General features: G+C 41.9%; 2 protein-coding genes across 4 annotated transcripts in view; one reads left to right on the top strand and one right to left on the bottom strand.

Moving 5' to 3' along the window:
- The window catches only part of LOC110535611 (rab effector MyRIP), a 153,383-nt gene extending 136,703 nt beyond the window's left edge, over window positions 1-16,680 (top strand). For 2 of the 3 annotated variants that reach the window (XM_036935342.2, XM_090189945.1), the window contains 9 exons: window positions 3,489-3,663; window positions 3,977-4,647; window positions 5,282-6,037; window positions 6,537-6,599; window positions 9,651-9,842; window positions 11,426-11,587; window positions 12,189-12,287; window positions 12,367-12,427; window positions 14,041-16,680. In XM_036935342.2, coding sequence (XP_036791237.2) covers window positions 3,489-3,663; window positions 3,977-4,647; window positions 5,282-6,037; window positions 6,537-6,599; window positions 9,651-9,842; window positions 11,426-11,587; window positions 12,189-12,287; window positions 12,367-12,427; window positions 14,041-14,084 — 2,223 coding nt within the window. In that variant the 3' untranslated portion in view covers window positions 14,085-16,680. The remainder of the gene's footprint in view (window positions 1-3,488; window positions 3,664-3,976; window positions 4,648-5,281; window positions 6,038-6,536; window positions 6,600-9,650; window positions 9,843-11,425; window positions 11,588-12,188; window positions 12,288-12,366; window positions 12,428-14,040) is intronic. The other variant, XM_036935343.2, reaches the window with a different exon arrangement.
- Window positions 16,681-16,922: 242 nt separating this feature from the next.
- On the bottom strand, window positions 16,923-19,403 carry LOC149979555 (uncharacterized). The gene is made up of 3 exons (XM_090189114.1): window positions 19,021-19,403; window positions 18,539-18,748; window positions 16,923-17,364 (listed from the first exon to the last, which is right to left on the bottom strand). Exons 1-3 carry the CDS (start codon window positions 19,130-19,132, stop codon window positions 17,156-17,158), a joined length of 531 nt encoding a protein of 176 aa, XP_090045240.1. The 5' UTR covers window positions 19,133-19,403; the 3' UTR covers window positions 16,923-17,155.
- Window positions 19,404-21,377: the final 1,974 nt, after the last annotated feature.

Here is a 21,377-nt window from a genome sequence, read left to right on the forward strand (position 1 = left end):
CAATACAGTAAGCTCCACTATAATATACTATACTACACTACAATACATTAAGCTCCACTATAATATACTGCACTACACTACAATACATTAAGCTCCACTATAATATACTACACTACAATACATTAAGCTCCACTATAATATACTGCACTACACTACAATACATTAAGCTCCACTATAATATACTATGTTACACTACAATACATTAAGCTCCACTATACTATACTGCACTACACTACAATACAGTAAGCTCCACTATAATATACTATACTATACTACAATACAGTAAGCTCCACTATAATATTCTACACTACAATACATTAAGCTCCACTATAATATACTATACTATACTACAATACAGTAAGCTCCACTATAATATACTGCACTACACTACAATACATTAAGCTCCAATATAATATACTATGTTACACTACAATACATTAAGCTCCACTATACTATACTGCACTATACTACAATACAGTAAGCTCCACTATAATATACTATGTTACACTACAATACATTAAGCTCCACTATACTATACTGCACTATACTACAATACAGTAAGCTCCACTATAATATACTACACTACAATACAGTAAGCTCCACTATAATATACTATACTACAATACATTAAGCTCCACTATAATATACTATGTTACACTACAATACATTAAGCTCCACTATACTATACTGCACTATACTACAATACAGTAAGCTCCACTATAATATACTACACTACAATACAGTAAGCTCCACTATAATATACTACACTACAATACATTAAGCTCCACTATAATATACTGCACTACACTACAATACAGTAAGCTCCACTATAATATACTGCACTACACTACATTAAGCTCCACTATAATATACTGCACTACACTACAATACAGTAAACTCCACTATAATATACTATACTATACTACAATACAGTAAGCTCCACTATAATATACTATACTACAATACATTAAGCTCCACTATAATATACTGCACTACACTACAATACAGTAAGCTCCACTATAATATACTATACTACAATACAGTAAGCTCCACTATACTATACTACACTACAATACAGTAAGCTCCACTATAATATACTATACTATACTACAATACAGTAAGCTCCACTATAATATACTGCACTACACTACAATACATTAAGCTCCACTATAATATACTGCACTACACTACAATACATTAAGCTCCACTATAATATACTGCACTACACTACAATACAGTAAACTCCACTATAATATACTATACTATACTACAATACAGTAAGCTCCACTATAGTATACTATACTATACTACAATACATTAAGCTCCACTATAATATACTGCACTACACTACAATACAGTAAGCTCCACTATAATATACTATACTACAATACAGTAAGCTCCACTATAATATACTACACTACAATACAGTAAGCTCCACTATGATATACTATACTACACTACAATACAGTAAGCTCCACTATAATATACTACAATACAGTAAGCTCCACTATAATATACTATACTACAATACAGTAAGCTCCAATATAATATACTATACTACAATACAGTAAGCTCCACTATAATATACTACACTACAATACAGTAAGCTCCACTATACTATACTACACTACAATACAGTAAGCTCCACTATAATATACTATACTACAATACAATAAGCTCCAATATAATATACTATACTACACTACAATACAGTAAGCTCCACTATAATATACTACACTACAATACAGTAAGCTCCAATATAATATACTATACTACAATACAGTAAGCTCCACTATAATATACTATACTACACTACAATACAGTAAGCTCCACTATACTATACTACAATACAGTAAGCTCCACTATAATATACTATACTATACTACACTACAATACAGTAAGCTCCACTATAATATACTATACTACACTACACTTTTTCCTGACCATGTGACCTGACCCAGGAAAAGCTGGGCCCTAAATATAGTCTGTAGCTGGGGCCTGGTCAGGTCACATGGGCAGGAAAAACTCCTGTCCCTAGTGATGAGATATGAGGACAGACGGGGTTGAGGGCTGGCTGCCAACATAAATGAAAGGCCAACATAAAGTGCTGTTGCCCCACCAGGAGCCAGAACAGCTTCAATGCACCTTGGCATAGATTCTACAAGTGTCTGGAACTCTATTGGAGGGATGCGATACCATTCTTCCATGAGAAATTCCATCATAAGTTCAATCGTGCTCAATTGTGTTGAGATCTGGTGATGGAGACATGGTTTACATCGTTTTCATGCTCATCAAGCCATTCAGTGACCACTTGTGCCCTGTGGATGGGGGCATTGTCATCTTATGGGGGCATGACCCTAAGAATGATGGGATATTAATTGCTTAATTAACTCAGGAACCACACCTGTGTGGAAGCACATGCTTTTAATATACTTTGCATCCCTCATTTACTTAAGTGTTTCCATTATATTGGCAGATTTTTGCATGATTGCTTTTCCACTGAGGGTTGTCACCGGTTTGTATCTGTGAGCTGTACAGTAACTTACCTGGGAAACCTCTACACACACACGCCTGGCAGAATTTCAAAGGGGTAGTCAGAGGGAGCTTGCTGAGATTTGTCATCGTCCCGTGGGTGTAAGGCAGGCGCAGCAGTGTGGAATCAAAGCCACGTTCCCAGTCTGTTGCATTCACACATGATCAAAGCGCTGCTGAATACACAGGGATTCTCCTCAACTCCCTGGTCCACAGAGGGACGGGCTCCCTTTATCAACGCTCTCTGTACACACACACACACACACACACACACACATACAAAAGTGTGCGCAGACAAACACACAGGTGCACACATACGGTCATGCGCACGCACACACACACACATGCTATGAATGAGCTCTGAGGGGGAGTGTGTGTGTGAACAGGGATGAGTCCCTCTTCCACTGTTCTTGTCCTTATTGTAGTTCTCTGATGCCCCCTGCTGACTCTTTATAGGAATCACATCCATGTGACTGGTGCGTCGTCCCAGATGGAAGGGCTCTGGGTCAAAAGTAGTGCACTATGTCAAATAGGGTGCCATTTGGTTGGGACGCACGCTGAAAGTCAGTCTTACGGTGTACCAGGCTCCCGGAGGAACACAAACTTGAGTTGCCATTTCCTTTGAATACCTTCTGAGATTCTAACCAAACAAACCAGTTCACGTTCAGCTGGATCAGTCAATAACCGCACGTAGTCACCGTTATCCACATAGCCACCCAAACAAGCAAATCTTTTCGACCTAATCCTCAAATGTTTGTTTGTTTCTGGAACGGAAGCGTGGGAAAATTGCTGCCCTGAGGAAAATTCTGCTGCTGTGCCAGTTCCATGTCAAGCTGTCCTTGGCTGGTAGACCCGGCGTTCTGTGTCACCTTGTCAGCACTCGTAGTTTTTAAAAGTGCGTAGCATGTCATTTAACATGTGTTTTGTATTTTGCGTGTTTGTGCGCGTGTGTACAGAGGTCGCGGTCGGCGTTCTCCCTGACCAGTGATGACTCCCCAGAGAAGGTGACTGAGGCACTAATGGGGGCGGGGGCGGGGGGTGGGGTACAGGACTACGCCTCTCTGAAGAAGGAGACGGCCAGGGCCTCCTCACTGCCCAGCTGGAAGAGTGTGGACCGCCTGGACAACTCCAGTAAGACGCACACTGAAACCCGGCCTCCTTCATACAGTCTCACACACAGACACACATACATTAGAGACAGAGGCACGTCCATGGCAGTCCTCCTGATAGTCAGACACACAACACTCTACACTCAACCCAGAGACATGTCCATACTGTTACACACAAAGGCATGGCACTCATTTCTCGTCTCTTATTTGTACAGTCAACTACAGTATGTTACATGCAAACAGGACAGTTCCATACCGTTAAGCTCACAGGAAGAATGCTGTGTTTTGTCCCACACGTGAAGTTTTGCTATGTTTGCTTGTGCTTGTATGTTCAGGTGCGTCCTCGGTGCTGCAGAGCCCTGACGGGAACTGGATTGCGCTGCAGAGCTCTCAGCACTCCCGTCCCAGCCTACTGGCCAAGAGAAAGTCGCTGGTGTTCAGCGTCCTGGAGAAAGAGTCTGGCGTGGTCTCGGCCTACGACGAGATGGGCTCTGATTCCGATCAGGAGAACGACGAGAGGGGCTGGGGGGCCGCGCTCCGCCAGTTCCGGCAGAAACTATCAGACGAGACGTACTACACGGACTCCCAACACGACCCGGAGTGGACGTACACCCCGGTCCACCTCCCGGTCACCTCGCCGTCCTCGGGCCAGTACACCAACACGGAGACCGTCAACTCTGACTCAGAGTCCTCGTCGGTACCCTCCGCCCGCCCCCGCAAACCCTTCCATAACGTAATGGGAAGAAAAGGCCCTAACTCAGACTCGCATCTTCATCCCCAGCAGGCTCAGTATCATCATCATCAACACCAGAACTTCCCCTCGTACCCGCTCCACCCGGAGGCGCTGGATGTGAACTTTAACCCCAAGGTGACTGAGGATAGTAGCGAGGCAGAGGACAGCATGCAGAGCGACCAGGTCAGGAGGTCGCGGAGACGCAGGAAGAGCAAGAGGGAAGCGGCGGGGAACCAGGCCCACACACAGCCCCTCTACGCACAATCTGTACAGGTGGGAGGACGACACTAACAAAGCCTTGAGGACGGTTTAACTTGCAATGACTGTGATATGTGGTTGTCTTACCTTAGTTGAACACACTGACAGTAAGTCACTCTGCTGACAGTGTCTGATAAATCAGGCTTTCCCAAACTCGGTCCTGGGGCCCCCACTAAGGTCCACGTTTTTTGCCCTAGCGCTACACAACTGATTCAAATAATCAAAGTTGGTTATTTGAATCAGCTGTGTAGTGCTACGGCCAAAAAAAAAAACGTGCCCAGGAAAACCCTGTGCTAAATTACTCAAAATTACTCAAATGTGAAGATATGGGGCGTGTTGCAGCTACACCAATCTTGTTCTCATTTCTCATTTACGGTAGTAGATTCAGCTGCAGAGATTTTAGATTTACAATCATCTTTACTCCACCACATTCTTGTTATAAATGTGTAAAGTTATTGGTCAACCCTCGTAAGACTATTGAGAAACATTACCACAACACTGTGTGGCAGAATAGGGCCATGTTTTTTCATAAAGACAGAAAATACGCTTTAAGGTCTCTCTCCCTATTACTCTCTTTCTTGCTCTTGCTCTCTCTCTCTCTTCTGCCCTCTCGCTCTGTCTCTGTCACTCTTTCTTTCTCCATTCTTAGGAGAACAGTATCCTGCTGAACGGCCTGTTGAAGAGGGGCATGAGTAAGGAGATGGCCGCCCCTGATGTGGTGCCCGAGGCCATGACCCCCGAGCCCGAAGACCAGGACGCTGTGGCCCCTAACTCTGCGGCCCCTAGCCCCCGTAACCCTATGACCCCTGACCCCCTGTCCACCAGCAGCACTGGGCCCGGCTCCGGAGACACACTGGAGCAGGAGCTCCGCTCCAAACTGAGCCAGCTGGTTGGACGAGCCAACAGCAAAGAAGTAGTGAGCTCATCTGAGGACGAGCCAATCAAAAGTCCTGGAGGGAGAGACCGAGAAAGTGACAGCCCGAAAGAGAAGCTGAGGCAGAATGAGAGAGAAGGTGATCGGCAGAGACAGAGTGAGAGACCGAAAGACAGACCGAGGAGTAAAAGTCAGGATAGGGCGAAGAGGGAGACAATCGAGTCAGTGAAAGGGCCGGAACTGAAAAAGAGAGAGAGACTAACGGAAAGGCCGACATTAAGAGAGGAGGAGAGAGTGAAGGAGAGGAGGTTGGGGAGAGGAGGAAAGAGTTTGGAATTGAAAGTAGATGACAGAGAGGAGAAGAGAGTGGAGAAGAACAGGCTCAGTAAGAGACCACAGAGAAAAGAGGTGGACAGAAAGACTGAGAAAAAGGGGGAACAAGTGGAAGACCAAAATGAAAAGACTGGATCCATGCCCACCTCGCTTGCTATTACCCCATCTGTCCAGGAGGGGGTGCTGTGTGACGGACAGGTGAGCAGAGAGAGGCGGAACAGGAACGCATTGTTTCATATTTCACTTTAACCATAGTTGGATAGAGGGCCAAATCTAGAGATATGTATACCAGGATAGGGATACTTGGCCCAAAGCCTGTTTTACCATGGGTAAAGATAGGAGATGAGCTCTCTAGTACATCTATGGCTTTAGCCTACCATCATTGTCCTGTTTGTCCTCACCTAAACACGGCAGGGGGCTACCCTTAGTTATCTTTCAATCTGATCTTAGACTGTCTCTGTATCGTACTCCCATGTCTCATTTCTCTCATTCACTCCTTTACTTCCCCTGCCTTTCTTCTGTCTGTACCTTCTTCTCATCCCTAACCTCTTTCTCCCTCCTCGCCTACCTCTTCTCAACTCTTCTCATCTATATTTTGCTGTGCCATCCATGTCCCACCTCTCTCCTTCTCCCTTTCTCCTGTCTGTCTCTCCGTCCGTCCGTCCGTTCGTCCATGCGTGTCTGTCTTGTCTGTCAGGAGGGGCAGAATTGTCTGGAACTACAGCAGAGGCTACAATTGCTCTCATCTCTCTTACAGCAGGTGAGATCTACTGTCTCTATAACACAGGCCCCGGTCAGGACATCACACACATACTGTACATGCATAGACCTTCTATGCAACATGAGTCAAGACTAACAGTCCCAAACTTAACATTCACCTGATACAACACCAAAACTATCAAATTACTGTGATGGATGTAGACAGCACACACTAACACACACTCAGCCATGCACACGTGCACCTATCTGATGATTCCTCCTTTTACAATCCTCTCACACACACTGTCACAAGTAAGACATCATCAAGTGAGACATGGTTGTTTTGTCAGGGACCATAATGGTATTAGTCACTCTCTCTCTCTTTCTCTCTCGCTCGCTCTCTCTGCTCTACTTCAGTTGTTTGTGTCCCAAAATAGCACCCTATTCCTTATGTAGTGCGCTAAATGTAGGGTACAGGGTACCATTTGTGACGCCGATTTGTTCTTATCTAGATGTGGCCTATTTTAGGGACTTCTGGACACTTCTCAATGTTATTCAAAGCAACTAAGGGTGGATGGGGAGTGAAAGAGGGAGTGAAATAACCGAGTGAAAAGCGTATGGTGCTGGATTCAATTTAGACCTACGAAGCCGATTGCATTAGGTAATATACGCGTTTCCCTTCTAGTGCTTTTCTCTTTTATTCTTCTTCCTTCAATACATTTTCGACATTTGTAAAGGGCAGAGGCTGGGGGTATGAATGGCAGTTACATAAAAGGTGTGAAACCACCAGTGGTGTAAAGTACATAAGTATAAATACTTTAAAGTACTAATAAGTATTTTTTTGGGGGGTGGGGGTATCTGTACTTTACCTCTGATATTTTTGACAGCTTTTACTTTTACTCCACTACATTTGTAAAGAAAATATTGACATTTTACTCCATGCATTTTTACCTGACATCCAAAATGTACTTATTACATTTCGAAGGCTCAGGCAGGACAGCAATATGGTCCAATTCACGCACCTATCAATATAACGTGTTGTCATCCCTACTGCCTCTGATCGGGCACTCACTGAACACAAATGCTGCGTCTGTAAATGATGTCTGAGTCTTGGAGTGTGCCCGTGTCTGTCTGTAAATGTACAAAAACAAGAAAATCATTCTAGTTTGTTTAATATAAGGAATTTGATGTATAGCATTTACTTTCATTTATTATTTTTACTCAAATATGACAATTTAGTACTTTTTCCACCACTGTACTTAAGTATATTTAAAACCAGATACTTTTAGAAATTTAGTATTAGTATTTTAGTAGTATTTTACTGGGTGACTTTCACTTTTACTTGAGACATTTTCTATTAAGGTATCTTTACTTTTACTGAAGTATGACAATTGAGTACTTTTGCCACTACTGGACACCACAGCTCTCCATTTGAGGTACGGTATGTCAAGAGATAAATATGGATGGATTTACCATGGTATCCCACACACACTACTAAAAGGCTTCTCTGGAAGGGGTGCTAATCTGGGTAAAGTCATGTCCGTAAAGTCTTCCACAAATGACCGCAACGGGAACGTTTTAAAATCATGGTGCTCTTGTTTATTTTTATATATATATATATATATATATATATATATATATATATATATATATATATATATATATATATATATATATATATATATATATATATAATGATTATTATTATTATTTTTTGTATTTTTTTTTTAAACTGACGTATTTATTTTGTATGAATAAGAGCACAATGAATTTAAAAACTTTGCCTTTGCGGCCATTTGTGTAAGTTGCTGTCACCTTTCCTCTTTTGGAATAACAAGGACACTGAAGTATATCTGCACAAGTATATCTGCACAACTCTCCACTTGTTTGAGATGTCGACTAAGTGTCAAAAGTATAGATCTGCGGCGTGTTCATAAAGCCCCAGTGGAACACACAGGGTCGTGTGAAACTTACTCCTCAGCTGTGAGTTTCCAGCTTGCGTCACTTCATTAACTTGCTCTTGAGGTGGCACGATCGGCTGAGACGCCTGCAGGAGCACGGTCACGTGTGTTTGTCCGTACCAGGTATGGGCCCAATTTGTGGAGGAAATGTCACTCGCTGATAAGCAAGTGCACAAGCACACACTGCATGGTATCTCAGGTAATGCGGGTGTGGATGCACTGTCTAAAGTGCTTCCTCAACACAAATGTCACTGTAGGAAATGGAGCCGTGTGTTGGGAGCCACGTTGGTAATGATGTCTCTTTGTAATGGGGGTGATGGCCAAGACTCCGGCTCCCATTCTCCGTCGACCTACTCGGTCAGCACCGTAACTCCTTGCTCTCTAAGTCACCGCCGAGTGCTCAAAAGGAGCCGTCTCTCATCTCGTCTCATCTCCGGCTCAAGTGCCACCCACGAACACCCCCTAACACCCACGCTGTGCCTTTCCTTTCAAAGCCTGTGCACGTCGCTAGCCGGGCTAACGCGTCTTAGAGAGAGAGAAAGCGGGTGGATCAATGCACTCATTAGTCCCACAGATCAAAGCTTCAAGCCAATGATTAACTCAATATTGAATTACATCCATCTCCCTCCTTCTCCATCTTCCCTCTCTCCTTTTCAGATGTGCTGTTCTTGTTTGTACTGTACAGTTGGAGTGTGGTTTGTTATGTCGTTTAGGTTCAAGCCGAGACTGCACTTTCGTTTGCCTCATGTTAGGTCCACTGTCACCCTTGCGTGACCTCTATAACTTAAACCTATTATATAGCGGAATCTACTAATAGAAAAGGTCAACAGCCTTCCTCCTCTTCCACCCAAAACCTCAGACTCTTCTTCCACACACTGTTTTTCCTCCCACCTGATCGCTCCGTGCAGGTCGAGCGTGAGTCATGATGCGTGTCTGTGTGTGTGTTGAGGTGTAAAAGCTGTGTGTGTGTCATTGACTGACTTCGTCTGTCATTGTCATTGAGGACCATGCTGTAAACATCTCACTCGGACCCTCTTCACTGTTTCATATATGTTTTTTACTCACTGATGGTAGTCATCTTTGCCTATGACTCGTATCTCTGTGTGTGTTGTATGTCTGTTTTGTATGTGGTGTGTGTGTGTGTTGAACAGAAGTACTCGGCCGCATCTCTGTGCAGTATCACCACAGAAGTCCTGAAGGTGCTCAACGCTACCGAGGAGCTGATTGGTGAGGCGGGGGGCGATAGCGTCACCCCCTCAGAGTGCATGAGCGCGTCTGAATCCTTCTCCAGCAGCTTAGAGACCAGGGAGCTGGACCAGAAACTCACAAAGATGGAGGAAAACGTAAGAACCACAGCCTACAGTTGAAGTCGGAAGTTTACATACACCTTAGCCAAATACAGTTTTTCACAATTCCTGACATTTAATCCTTGTAAAAATTCCCTGTCTTGGGTCATTTACGATCACCACTTTATTTTAAGAATGTGAAATGTCAGAACAATAGATGAGAGAATTATTTATTTCAGCTTTTATTTCATCACATTCCCAGTGGGCCAGAAGTTTACGTACACTCAATTAGTATTTGGCAGCATTGCCTTTAAATTGTTTAACTTGGGTCAAACATTTCGGGTAGCCTTCCACAAGCTTCCCACAATACGTTGAGTGAATTTTGTCCCATTCCTCCTGACAGAGCTGGTGTAACTGAGTCAGGTTTGTAGGCATCCTTGCTCACACACGCTTTTTCAGAACTGTCCACACATTTTCTATAGGATTGAGGTCAGGGCTTTGTGATGGCCACTCCAATACCTTGACTTTGTTGTCCTTAAGCCATTTTGCCACAACTTTGGAAGTATGCTTGGAGTCATTGTCCATTTGAAAGACCCATTTGCGACCAAGCTTTAACTTCATGACTGATGTCTTGAGATATTTTTTACCTGTTTCCTCCAGCATCTTCACAAGGTCCTTTGCAGTTATTCTAGGATTAAATTACACTTTTCGCACCAAATACATTCATCTCTAGGAGACAGAACACGTCTCCTTCCTGAGCGGTATGCTGGCTGCATGGTGTCTACTTGCGTACTGTTGTTTGTACAGATGAACGTGGTACTTTCAGGCATTTGGAAATTGCGCCCAAGAATGAAGCAGACTTTTGGAGGTCTACAATGTTTTTTCTGAGGTCTTGGTTGATTTTCTTTTGATTTTCCTATGATGTCAAGCAAAGACTCACTGAGTTTGAAGGTAGGCCTTGAAATACATCCATAGGTACACCTCCAATTGACTCAAATTATGTCAATTATCCTATCAGAAGCTTCCAAAGCCAAGACGTAATTTTGGGGAATTTTCCAAGCTGTTTCAAGTCAATTTAGTGTATGTTAACTTCTGACCCACTAGAATTGTTATACAGGGAATTATAAGTTAAATAATCTGTCTGTAAACAATTGTTGGAAAATTACTTGTGTCATGCACAAAGTAGATGTCCTAACCGACTTGCCAAAACTATAGTTTGTTAACAAGAAATTTGTGGAGTGGTTGAAAAACAAGTTTTAATGACTCCAACCTAAGTGTATGTAAACTTCCGACTTCAACTGTACATACATCTGAATGTTGGTGGTTGTCACTATCTGGCCATGCTAGAAAGGACCAAAGTGCAGTGCTTTCTAAACCCAAAACGTAATCCTTACCCTAACCTCAGCTGTAACCCTAGATCAAGAGAATAGATAACCTATGTGTACTTGCCCATCTGAGGTCACTATCTGAGCCACTTTTGTCCATCTTAGCTTGACCATATAGTGACTACAACCTGTATTATTTAATGTAGAGGCTCAACAAGACAGGCCCTAGGATAGAGCCCTGTGGGATCCCAACATTGTTATGCTCAGAACCTGTGCCCTTTGAGTTCTCCTGTAACATGTGACTTGTCCCTGCAGGTGTACCTGGCTGCGGGGGCGGTGTACGGCCTGGAGGGGGCACTGGGGGACCTGGAGGAGGTGGCCCGGGACATCAGCAGTAGCACCTCAGACAGAGAGCTGGCCTTCCTGGAGGAACAGGTGGCCACTGCCGCCACCCAGGTGCAGCAGTCTGAGCTCCAGGTAGGGGGTCCATTCATATCCAAACGCCCAGTTGTTTCAATGGCTGTGTTCCATGCTGATTACATTGCAGATGCATGTCAGATTTCACAGCACCTAGGTAGGTGTGACATATGAGCCAATCACATCTTTTGTCATATACAGTATGTTTAAGGTATTTTCACAATTTATTGATCAAAAAGAGAGAGTGGATGACAGTGCTGAAAGTTAATTTGTGGTAAAGGGAAGTTGGTTGGCATGTGTCCTGGACGCTGCGTCTTAGACCACTAGATCACCCTAGGCTACCAACCAGATGTTATGATAGAGCAATTTGATGCCCAACTGTGCAGTCGGTGACATGGCACGTCTACAGTGTGGTCGGCCTGGAACGCGACCAGGGTCTGATGGTCCTGTTAGAATGCAGGCTTAAATGTGGAGACTGGATAGACTGTGAAGGATATGTAATTGTATTCCACTGGTGTCTTCTAAATTGTCTTTCAGTAGCAAAGTGAATTGATGTGATCTGCTAGCCTGAGCCTTGATCTACACCACATGTACAGCAAATATAGTTTTACTTCAGGTCTGATATCCTTTTTCTGAATTATTTTTCATCTTCTCCCTCCAGATATCAGACATCGAGGTGAGGATATTATCTTTAAAAACAGCTGGACTGAACGTCACCGCCTGCAATCGTTTCTCCAAGTTCCCCAAGCCAAAACCTAAGGTAGTATTTTTCCACCTTACAATTATTACACACATACACAGCCTAATGGTCACTGTACTCATGTACTGTTTCTCTGCAGCCTCAAACCCTCGACACGTCACGTCAACAGAGGAGAAAGCTACCTGCCCCTCCAGCCAAAGGTAACGGACTTGTTGAAATGCTCACAAAGAGAACCTGTTTTGCTTCTGAACCATTTGTTTAGGTCTATTTAATCTATTGATGCCTCCATTTCCATGTCCTTCTTTTGTTTAATTAAGTTTATAGGGTTGACTCCCCTTGTTGATTGAAAAAGTACCAGGGCGCAAAATGAACGTTGTCACTTCATAAAATCTCAAATCTTTCAGACTGTGTAATATCACACTGTCTCAAGGAGCAAGTTTTTGCCTTTCAACAGTCGTAAAACACTCACACACACACACACACACCCTCTTAGGGCGTTCATGTGCGTTTTACATCGATCTTGCGTTTCACATCACTGTGGCAACACAATGTTGTCCGCTCCGCAGAGTAACGGACCCTTTTTAATGTGTGGATGTTGGATGGGGGGGGGGGCTGGTATTCACACTTGGAAGGCTAACATCACACATTTGGAGCTACAGGATTAGATTGAATGGACGCCAGACTAAATGCACCAGCTAGAGAGGGAAGAAAGAGAAAGGTTCAATTAGGAAAGAGAGACGAAGCACCGAGAATAAGAGACGAATCGGACGGCTGAGTCATCAGCCAATGGGACACACTCCTTTTCATTTGAATAATTATTTCATTAATTATTAATGGTGGTTTTGTTTCTGTTTGGCGCCATCAAGCAGCCTCGCCGTGTCAGTGTTTTTTTAGCTTTAGTCTCAAAGAAAAGCACAACGTAACAGAGGCGAGATCAAAGAAGTCGTCTCATAGTCATGTCGTGTTGATTTCAGAAAGAGATCGACAGATCGTCTTTTAAAAAGATCGTCGTTAGATTAGAGCTGATGTAAGTATTCTTTTAGGAAGGGATGCATATTTTACTGTTTCTCTCTCTGTCTGGGGGAACTTCTGAATTTCATGCCCAATTCTGATTAAATACGACCAAATAGTGTAACAAAAACTTAAAGGACACCTGCTCTTTCCTTTCCATAGACTGACCAGGTGAACCCAGGTGAAAAGCTATGATCCCTTATTGATGTCACCTGTTAAAGTCACTTCAATCAGGGTAGATGAAGGGGAGGACACAAGTTAGTTAAAGGAGGAGACAATTGTCTTTAGACAATTGAGACATGGATTGTGTATGTGTGCCATTCAGAGTGTGACTGGGCAAGGCTAAATATTTTGGTGTCTTTGAACAGGGTATGGTAGTAGGTGCCAGGCACACTGGTTTGTGTCAAGAACTGCAATGCTCCTGGGTTGTTCACGCTCAACAGTTTCCCAGGTGTATCAAGAATGGTCCACCACCCAAAGGACATCCAGCCAACTTGACACAACTGTGGGAAGCATTGAAGTTAACATGGGCCAGCATCCCTGTGGAACGCTTTTTGACACCTTGTGGAGTCCATGCCCCGATGAATTGAGGCTGTTCTGGCGGCAAAAGGGGGGGGGGGGGGTTGCAACGCAATATTAGGACTGTGTTCTTAATGTTTGGTGCACTCAGTGTATATGCAATGTAAACTACATTTACGTTGATACTATGTAATAGCTTCATTTGTCATTTTGACTATTTAATACTTTCCTTACCTGAACAGCTGAAGTATATGTCTATATGTATTTATTGGTCTTCTTCCAGATAAGGAGTCCGAGCAGCAGGTGAGAGCACTTCAGCCGTACTGACATACAGACAGCACAAAAAGTCCCTCGAGGGCACCCCAGGACCCGTGGACCCCCGCGGGGCCTCTCCAATCCAGTGCCTTGATCCAGCGTCCGCTTCGGGCTACACAGGGACTAACACCTGCCCTGTGCACCCCAACCAGCGCTCTCCTCAGCCAGGCACTTCCCCGTCCTGTCACCCTCTAAAAATGACCCCATACCATGCCTCCCCATCCTACTCCATCCACCCCCCCCCTCCCCTCGGGCCTCACTCACTGTAACCACCACACCACGACACCCACAACGTGGTGGGTTGATAGACGGCGTGTCTCTGCCTTAAAATCAGCATACGAACACTCCTCACCGTGACAACTCGCTGTCTTACTATCAAAAGAAGACGTCACTTCAGAGTCATTGTAGTACAGAAAATAAACCTGTCAGTCTTTTTTTCTAACTGTTTGCAAGAGTGTTGTAGGTGTTTGAACTAATGTACAAAGAAGATGTGAAAAAAACACGTGAAATACTTCTGTGGTACGTGTCCCTAAAGAGGCTAAACCATGTTTTATACTACTGTTTTACTTTCTCTCACCGATGAAATGTCATGATGAATTGTAGAGCAGTTGCAGAACCTGTTCAATGTTGACATTTAATTATTATTTCTGTGTAAAGACTCAAAAGTAATAATTTCCCTGAAACTCGCAAATAACAATCCTCATTCACTAAGATATGGTCTGATGTTTTTCAAATTTTAGAAAAGGAGATTACTTGAAAAAACATCTGGTGTCCTCTCCTGTTCCTCAGTTAAGAATTGTCATTAAGGTAGCAAGTGAACACACCTCAACCTTTTTTGAAGGAGGTGATTTTGTGATGACATAATTACTCTTGTGCTTAGTTACCATATTTGGAGAAAGTTTTGCTATATTGCTAGTAATGTAATGAAACATTTACATTTAATTGCATTTTCAAAATAATGAAGCATTTGTCACACAAATAGGCTACCTATCTGTAAAGCATTTATGAACCCAAAGAAGCCATGAATGAATTAAATCAACACGTGTTTCTTACCAATTAAAAACACCTGTCTATGAAAGTGTCACCATCTAAGCCGTTAGTTTTTGTTATTTTTATATTTCATTTATTTCAGCTTTGTGGCCTTTATTTGGCATAGATTCTGATTTGTCACCTGTGCTGTATGGCTCCAGTAATGAATTGTTAAATATCTAGTAAAGATGTAAACATAATGAAGCCTAATGGGCTGTATGACAAAATGCTATTGAAAACCATGATTTTATTACAAGCAAATTGAATTTTTAACTTTTCAAGGTTGTTATCATTTTCACTAAAACAAAGTGAGTGGAAAATGGCGTAAGCTTTCTCCCCCTCTGAAAGCTTTTCTCATCAGTTATGTCTGAAAGCGTGTCATGTTTCCATCTTCAAAGTGCTTTACATGACATGTGTGGCTGCATTAATTGTCTAAAATCGTATGATTTCAAAAGTTGATAAGGGTATTCATATTCATGATAAAATGGGGGATGCTATAAATAGTAGTTGATGCAGTGTGTGACACAACTCCAAAGAGTCTCGAGTGCTCGGCCTGTTTCTATCAAGCGTCTCATTGTAGGAGTACTGGTCTAGGATCAGATCTTTCCTGTCCATGTTAACTGTATTCATTGTGATCTACAAATACAGGCCTTGCTCTTTATATTGAGAAAGTCAAAGTATTAATATAGAGGATATGAAATACAAGGTTGCGTAGGGTTCTGTTTGTGTCTACTGCTCGGTAATGACAGGTAAAATAGTATGACGTTTGCTTTGGTCCGTGGTGTTATGTGCAGCCTTTTTTTCAGGCCACACATAACACCCTGGACCAGAACTAGTATAAAGTGTCATCTAGTTGTCCTTTGAGAACAGCTTATTCCCATACCTCTGGACTGCTGGGACTTCTGTTGTTTTTACCTGATATTATGATATTTGATTCTATTGGGTTCTATTTGAACACTGGTGGGCCCATATATTCATCCTATGATCGCTTTTTGCAGGTTTGGCAGATCGTTCCTGTATGTTGTCGTTGTTCCTGGAGGTGTGTTGTGTATAAACGCATGTTAAATAGATGTACAAAATTCTCACGAGAAGCACAGCCAAGGGGTTCATCATTATCAATGTCCTGTATTTTTATATTGTAAAAAAAAAAAAAATGATCTCACCTCAGAATTTGTTTATATATATATATATATATATATATATATATGTATATGTATATGTATATGTATATGTATATATGTATATATATGTATATATATATGTATATATATGTGTGTGTGTGTGTGTAAAAAAAAACGGATATGACATATAAGATATAATTGCCCAATCATAAACTAGATCCTTCTGTGTTGTCTGTGGGAGACTGTGCAACCTAGCTGCCATCATGACGGAATGACTGCAGTGAAGTTCACTATGCACAGCTTTGATGGACTATTCACTCATGTGCAATCGTTTGTTGCAATCCATATCATGTGTTGGGGAAAAATATAAAGAAGCAAAAAATGTATTCTCTATGTGCCAAATTGCTCTGAATGAGAAAAAGTGTAATACTAAATGAATAAAAGTTTGCATACCTGAATGATCTCTGGAGTTTCCTGTCATTTCTAACCTTTGTGAGTTAATGACCTATTACTTATCTTATGTTACGAAGAAAATCCCTTTTTCAGCAATATTCATACCTATTTACCTCATGGTAAAAAAATATATATATATATGAACCCGCTAATTTGGAATTTGAGCATCTTTACATTTCTCTTGATTATGTCCTGCTTTTCGTTCAACAATCATCGGTAACAGCACCAATCTACCAAAAACATAGTTAGACATCTTCATTTATTAATCAATATAGATTGCATTTCTCAGTATGTACAGAATACAACTTGTTTTTTGGGTCAGCCAGTTTAGAGGTCCCTTTGAGTAAGACTTAGGCTTGAGTAGAAGAAAGACAGGAAGGAAGAAAGAAAATGAGAAAGAGACCGAGAAACAGGGACAATCCGTGATTAAATAAATAAAAATACACATTCACAAACAGACGGTGGGTGGCGAGCGTGTTGTCACGGTAACCAGTCGGCGTCCTCCCCTCCCAGTGTCTTCCCGAGGCTCTCCTGGTTCCTGATGGTGTTGAGGAGAAGCTCCAGGGTGTTTATCACATATTCAGGGTGTCTGAGCCCACCGCTGCCCCCTCCTCTGCTCTGCCTCTTCCCAAAGCGCCCGATGGGCCTCACCCCACGCCCCACGTACCACAATGGATCTATCTCTGGACCTGACATAGAAAAGACGCGGGATGAGTGGAAGCTATATATATATATATATTTCAACCTTAACTTGATGCTTCCACTCATCCCGCACACAGTATTTATACACACACAGTATATATATATATATACACACACAGTATATACAAGCATGTGCTCGCAATCACAGACAGACTGAAACAGACACACTCAAACTCTCTGACAAGCACACACAAATGCCTGTCCACAAAGTAGCCTACATAGTTGTACCGTTATGCCTAAACAGTATGTCACATTTGATAGTCAGACCTAATAACCCTTCATGTTGCTGTTCCATAACTAGTGTTAATGTTGTGAAGGACACAATGTATTGGTATGAGTTCTGATGTGGTATGAACAATAACCTGGTATGAACAATAACATGGTATGAACAATAACATTGTATGAACATTAACGTGATATGAACAAGAACGTGATATGAACAATAACCTGGTATGAACAATAACATGGTATGAACAATAACATTGTATGAACATTAACGTGATATGAACAATAACGTGGTATGAACAATAACCTGGTATGAACAATAACGTGATATGAACAATAACATGGTATGAACATTGTATGAACATTAACGTGATGTGAACAATAACGTGATATGAACAATAACCCGGGTATGAACAATAACGTGGTGTAAACAATTTAGTGGTATGAACAATAGCATGTATAAACAATAAGGTGGTATGATCAATAACCTGGTATGAACAATACTATTGTAGACTATGAACAATAACCAGAAAGTAGATGTCACCTTTTCATCAGGCTGTGGAGGTCCATTTATTGGATTTTAGGGTTATTTAATTTATAAACCCCATATCAATAATGTTAAAAACCTTAGATGATATTATGATATAACTAAATGTATTTTTAGAATCATTGTAGATCATATCACGTTATCAGTGTGATATGTGTTACCCATTCAAAAGTATTACATTTGTTTATTATGATTGTATTCGTTTATTAACACATTTTACCACACCCTTTATAAACCATTTGTAATAGTTTAGAAATCTGAAATATTATTTATATTAATTAACATACAAAAATTGAATTGTATTAAATAAAATGTGCAATCCATGTGTAATATCCATTTAGTCACAAATCATTCACTTTTATTCGAAAATAAAACGAGCATCAACTTACTTCTATTGTCGACATTGTGGACGATATGATAGTCGTGCTCCACTGTGGTACTGTGTACACAGGTGACCGTCGTGGACAGCAGCAGCAGTACCGTGAGCGCAGCCGTCAGCCAGCGGGTCCCCAGGACGCACTCTCTCACCGTCACCGGGCTCGCCACTCTAGTCTCAGGAATCATTGTAGATGGACAGCAAGGAACTGCACGTTGACCGTCTTATTTTAAAACGACATAAAGGTAAAGATAAATGGTTGAACCCGACTTTAGACTTGTATCAATGTCATCTTGTCCTAACTTTTCAATTAGTATGTTTAACGCGTAATTGCGCACGATTGCGTAATCTTAGAAAATACAGATATGTCTACCAATGAATTATCTACTCTTACCTAATAACTGAATAAATAATGTATTATCCTAAATAAGTGTTCACATTTTATATATAAAAGTCTAGCGGTTTGTGGACGGCACACAACTGTCTTAAACTTACTGTAAACTTTTGTAGCTTTGTAGAGGTTTTTCGGTGGAGGGTTTCCTCGTGTGAGGTTCTTCATTGGCGGGAAGGGTGTGAGCGGGAGTTTATATATTCCCGGACTGCCCATATTAGATGATGAATCAAGAACGTCACATAGGATTCTCCGGTGGATAAAGTCACCCCACCACTTCCTCCTCGTCCACTCCTTCTTGCCTCTTCTTTCCTTTAAGAATTAAAAAGTAATTTAATTGGGCTTTTGGGTTGGAGTTTTCCTCGGTCATGGCACGCCGCGGTGCACTCCATCAAGTAGTCAATGACATGTGGACAACATTAAATTAGTAGACTGCATGCTTTGGGGACCTTCACTTCAAGTACAAGACAGTGGCCCAGGGTTGTGGAGGCGGGTATGCGTCAATCATCTTGATTAGTATCGACAAGTCCTTTCGTTGTCATAGCACCAACCATATAGTGGAAAACTGATTAATGAGTATAATTTTCAATGAATGAACTTGTGTATGTCTAATAACATTCACTCATATTGTGATTCATTATAGGTAACTGAATTATGGAGCACTGGACAGTTCCTTCAATGTAACATGGTAAATGGTTATATCCTATCATAGGCCTACATTCTATGGTGATGTGCATGATTCACATACATACATTAACAATTGATGAATGCAAAACGTGAGTGATCAATATAGTGAAATTAAAATCAAATGTTATGTGTCACGTGTGAATACAACAGGTGGGGGGGGGGGGGACAAATAGTCTGGGTAACCATTTGATTAGCTGCTCAGGAGTCTTATGGCTTGGGGCTAGAAGCTGTTTAGAAGCCTCTTGGACCTAGACTTGGCGCTCCGGTACTCTTTAAAAACATTTTTTTTTTAATGATTTGTAACATTTTTATTTCACCTTTATTTAACCAGGTAGGCTAGTTGAGAACAAGTTCTCATTTACAACTGCGACCTGGCCAAGATAAAGCATAGCAGTGTGAACAGACAACAACACATAGTTACACATGGAGTAAACAATAAACAAGTCAATAACACAGTAGAAAAAGAAAAAAGAGTCTACATACATTGTATGCAAAAGACATGAGGAGGTAGGCAAATAATTACAATTTAGCAGATTAACACTGGCGTGAAATGATCAAATGGTCATGTGCAGGTAGAGATACTGGTGTGCAAAATAGCAGAAAAGTAAATAAATAAAAACAGTATGGGGATGAGGTAGGTAAATTGGGTGGGCTATTTACCGTTGGACTACAGTATGTACAGCTGCAGCGATCGGTTAGCTGCTCAGATAGCAGATGTTTAAAGTTCGTGAGGGAGATAAAAGTCTCCAACTTCAGCGATTTTTGCAATTCGTTCCAGTCACAGGCAGCAGAGAACTGGAAGGAAAGGCGGCCAAATTAGGTGTTGGCTTTAGGGATGGTCAGTGAGATACACCTTCTGGAGCGCGTGCTACGGGTGAGTGTTGCCATCGTGACCAGTGAACTGAGATAAGGCGGAGCTTTACCAAATCAAATCAAATCAAATCAAATTTTATTTGTCACATACACATGGTTAGCAGATGTTAATGCGAGTGTAGCGAAATGCTTGTGCTTCTAGTTCCGACAATGCAGTAATAACAAGTAATCTAACTAACAATTCCAAAACTACTGTCTTGTACACAGTGTAAGGGGATAAAGAATGTGTACATAAGGATATATGAATGAGTGATGGTACAGAGCAGCATAGGCAAGATACAGTAGATGGTATCGAGTACAGTATGTACAAATGAGATGAGTATGTAAACAAAGTGGCATAGTTTAAAGTGGCTAGTAATACATGTATTACATAAGGATACAGTCGATGATATAGAATACAGTATATACGTATGCATAGAGCAAGAGCAACATCATTGATATATACAGAGAAAAGAGTCGGCCCGAGAATTGAACCCTGTGGCACCCCCATAGTGACTGCCAGAGGACCGGACAACATGCCCTCTGATTTGACACACTGAACTCTGTCTGCAAAGTAGTTGGTGAACCAGGCAAGGCAGTCATTAGAAAAACCGAGGCTACTGAGTCTGCCGATAAGAATATGGTGATTGACAGAGTCGAAAGCCTTGGCCAGGTCGATGAAGACGGCTGCACAGTACTGTCTTTTATTGATGGCGGTTATGAAATCGTTTAGTACCTTGAGCGTGGCAGAGGTGCACCCGTGACCGGCTCGGAAACCAGATTGCACAGCGGAGAAGGTACGGTGGGATTCGAGATGCTCAGTGATCTGTTTGTTGACTAGGCTTTTGAAGACCTTAGATAGGCAGGGCAGGATGGATATAGGTCTGTAGCAGTTTGGGTCCAGGGTGTCTCCCCCTTTGAA

Source organism: Oncorhynchus mykiss, chromosome 11 (genome assembly GCF_057628025.1).
Source record: "Oncorhynchus mykiss isolate SJ-2025 chromosome 11, ASM5762802v1, whole genome shotgun sequence".
Classification (NCBI taxonomy): domain Eukaryota; kingdom Metazoa; phylum Chordata; class Actinopteri; order Salmoniformes; family Salmonidae; genus Oncorhynchus; species Oncorhynchus mykiss.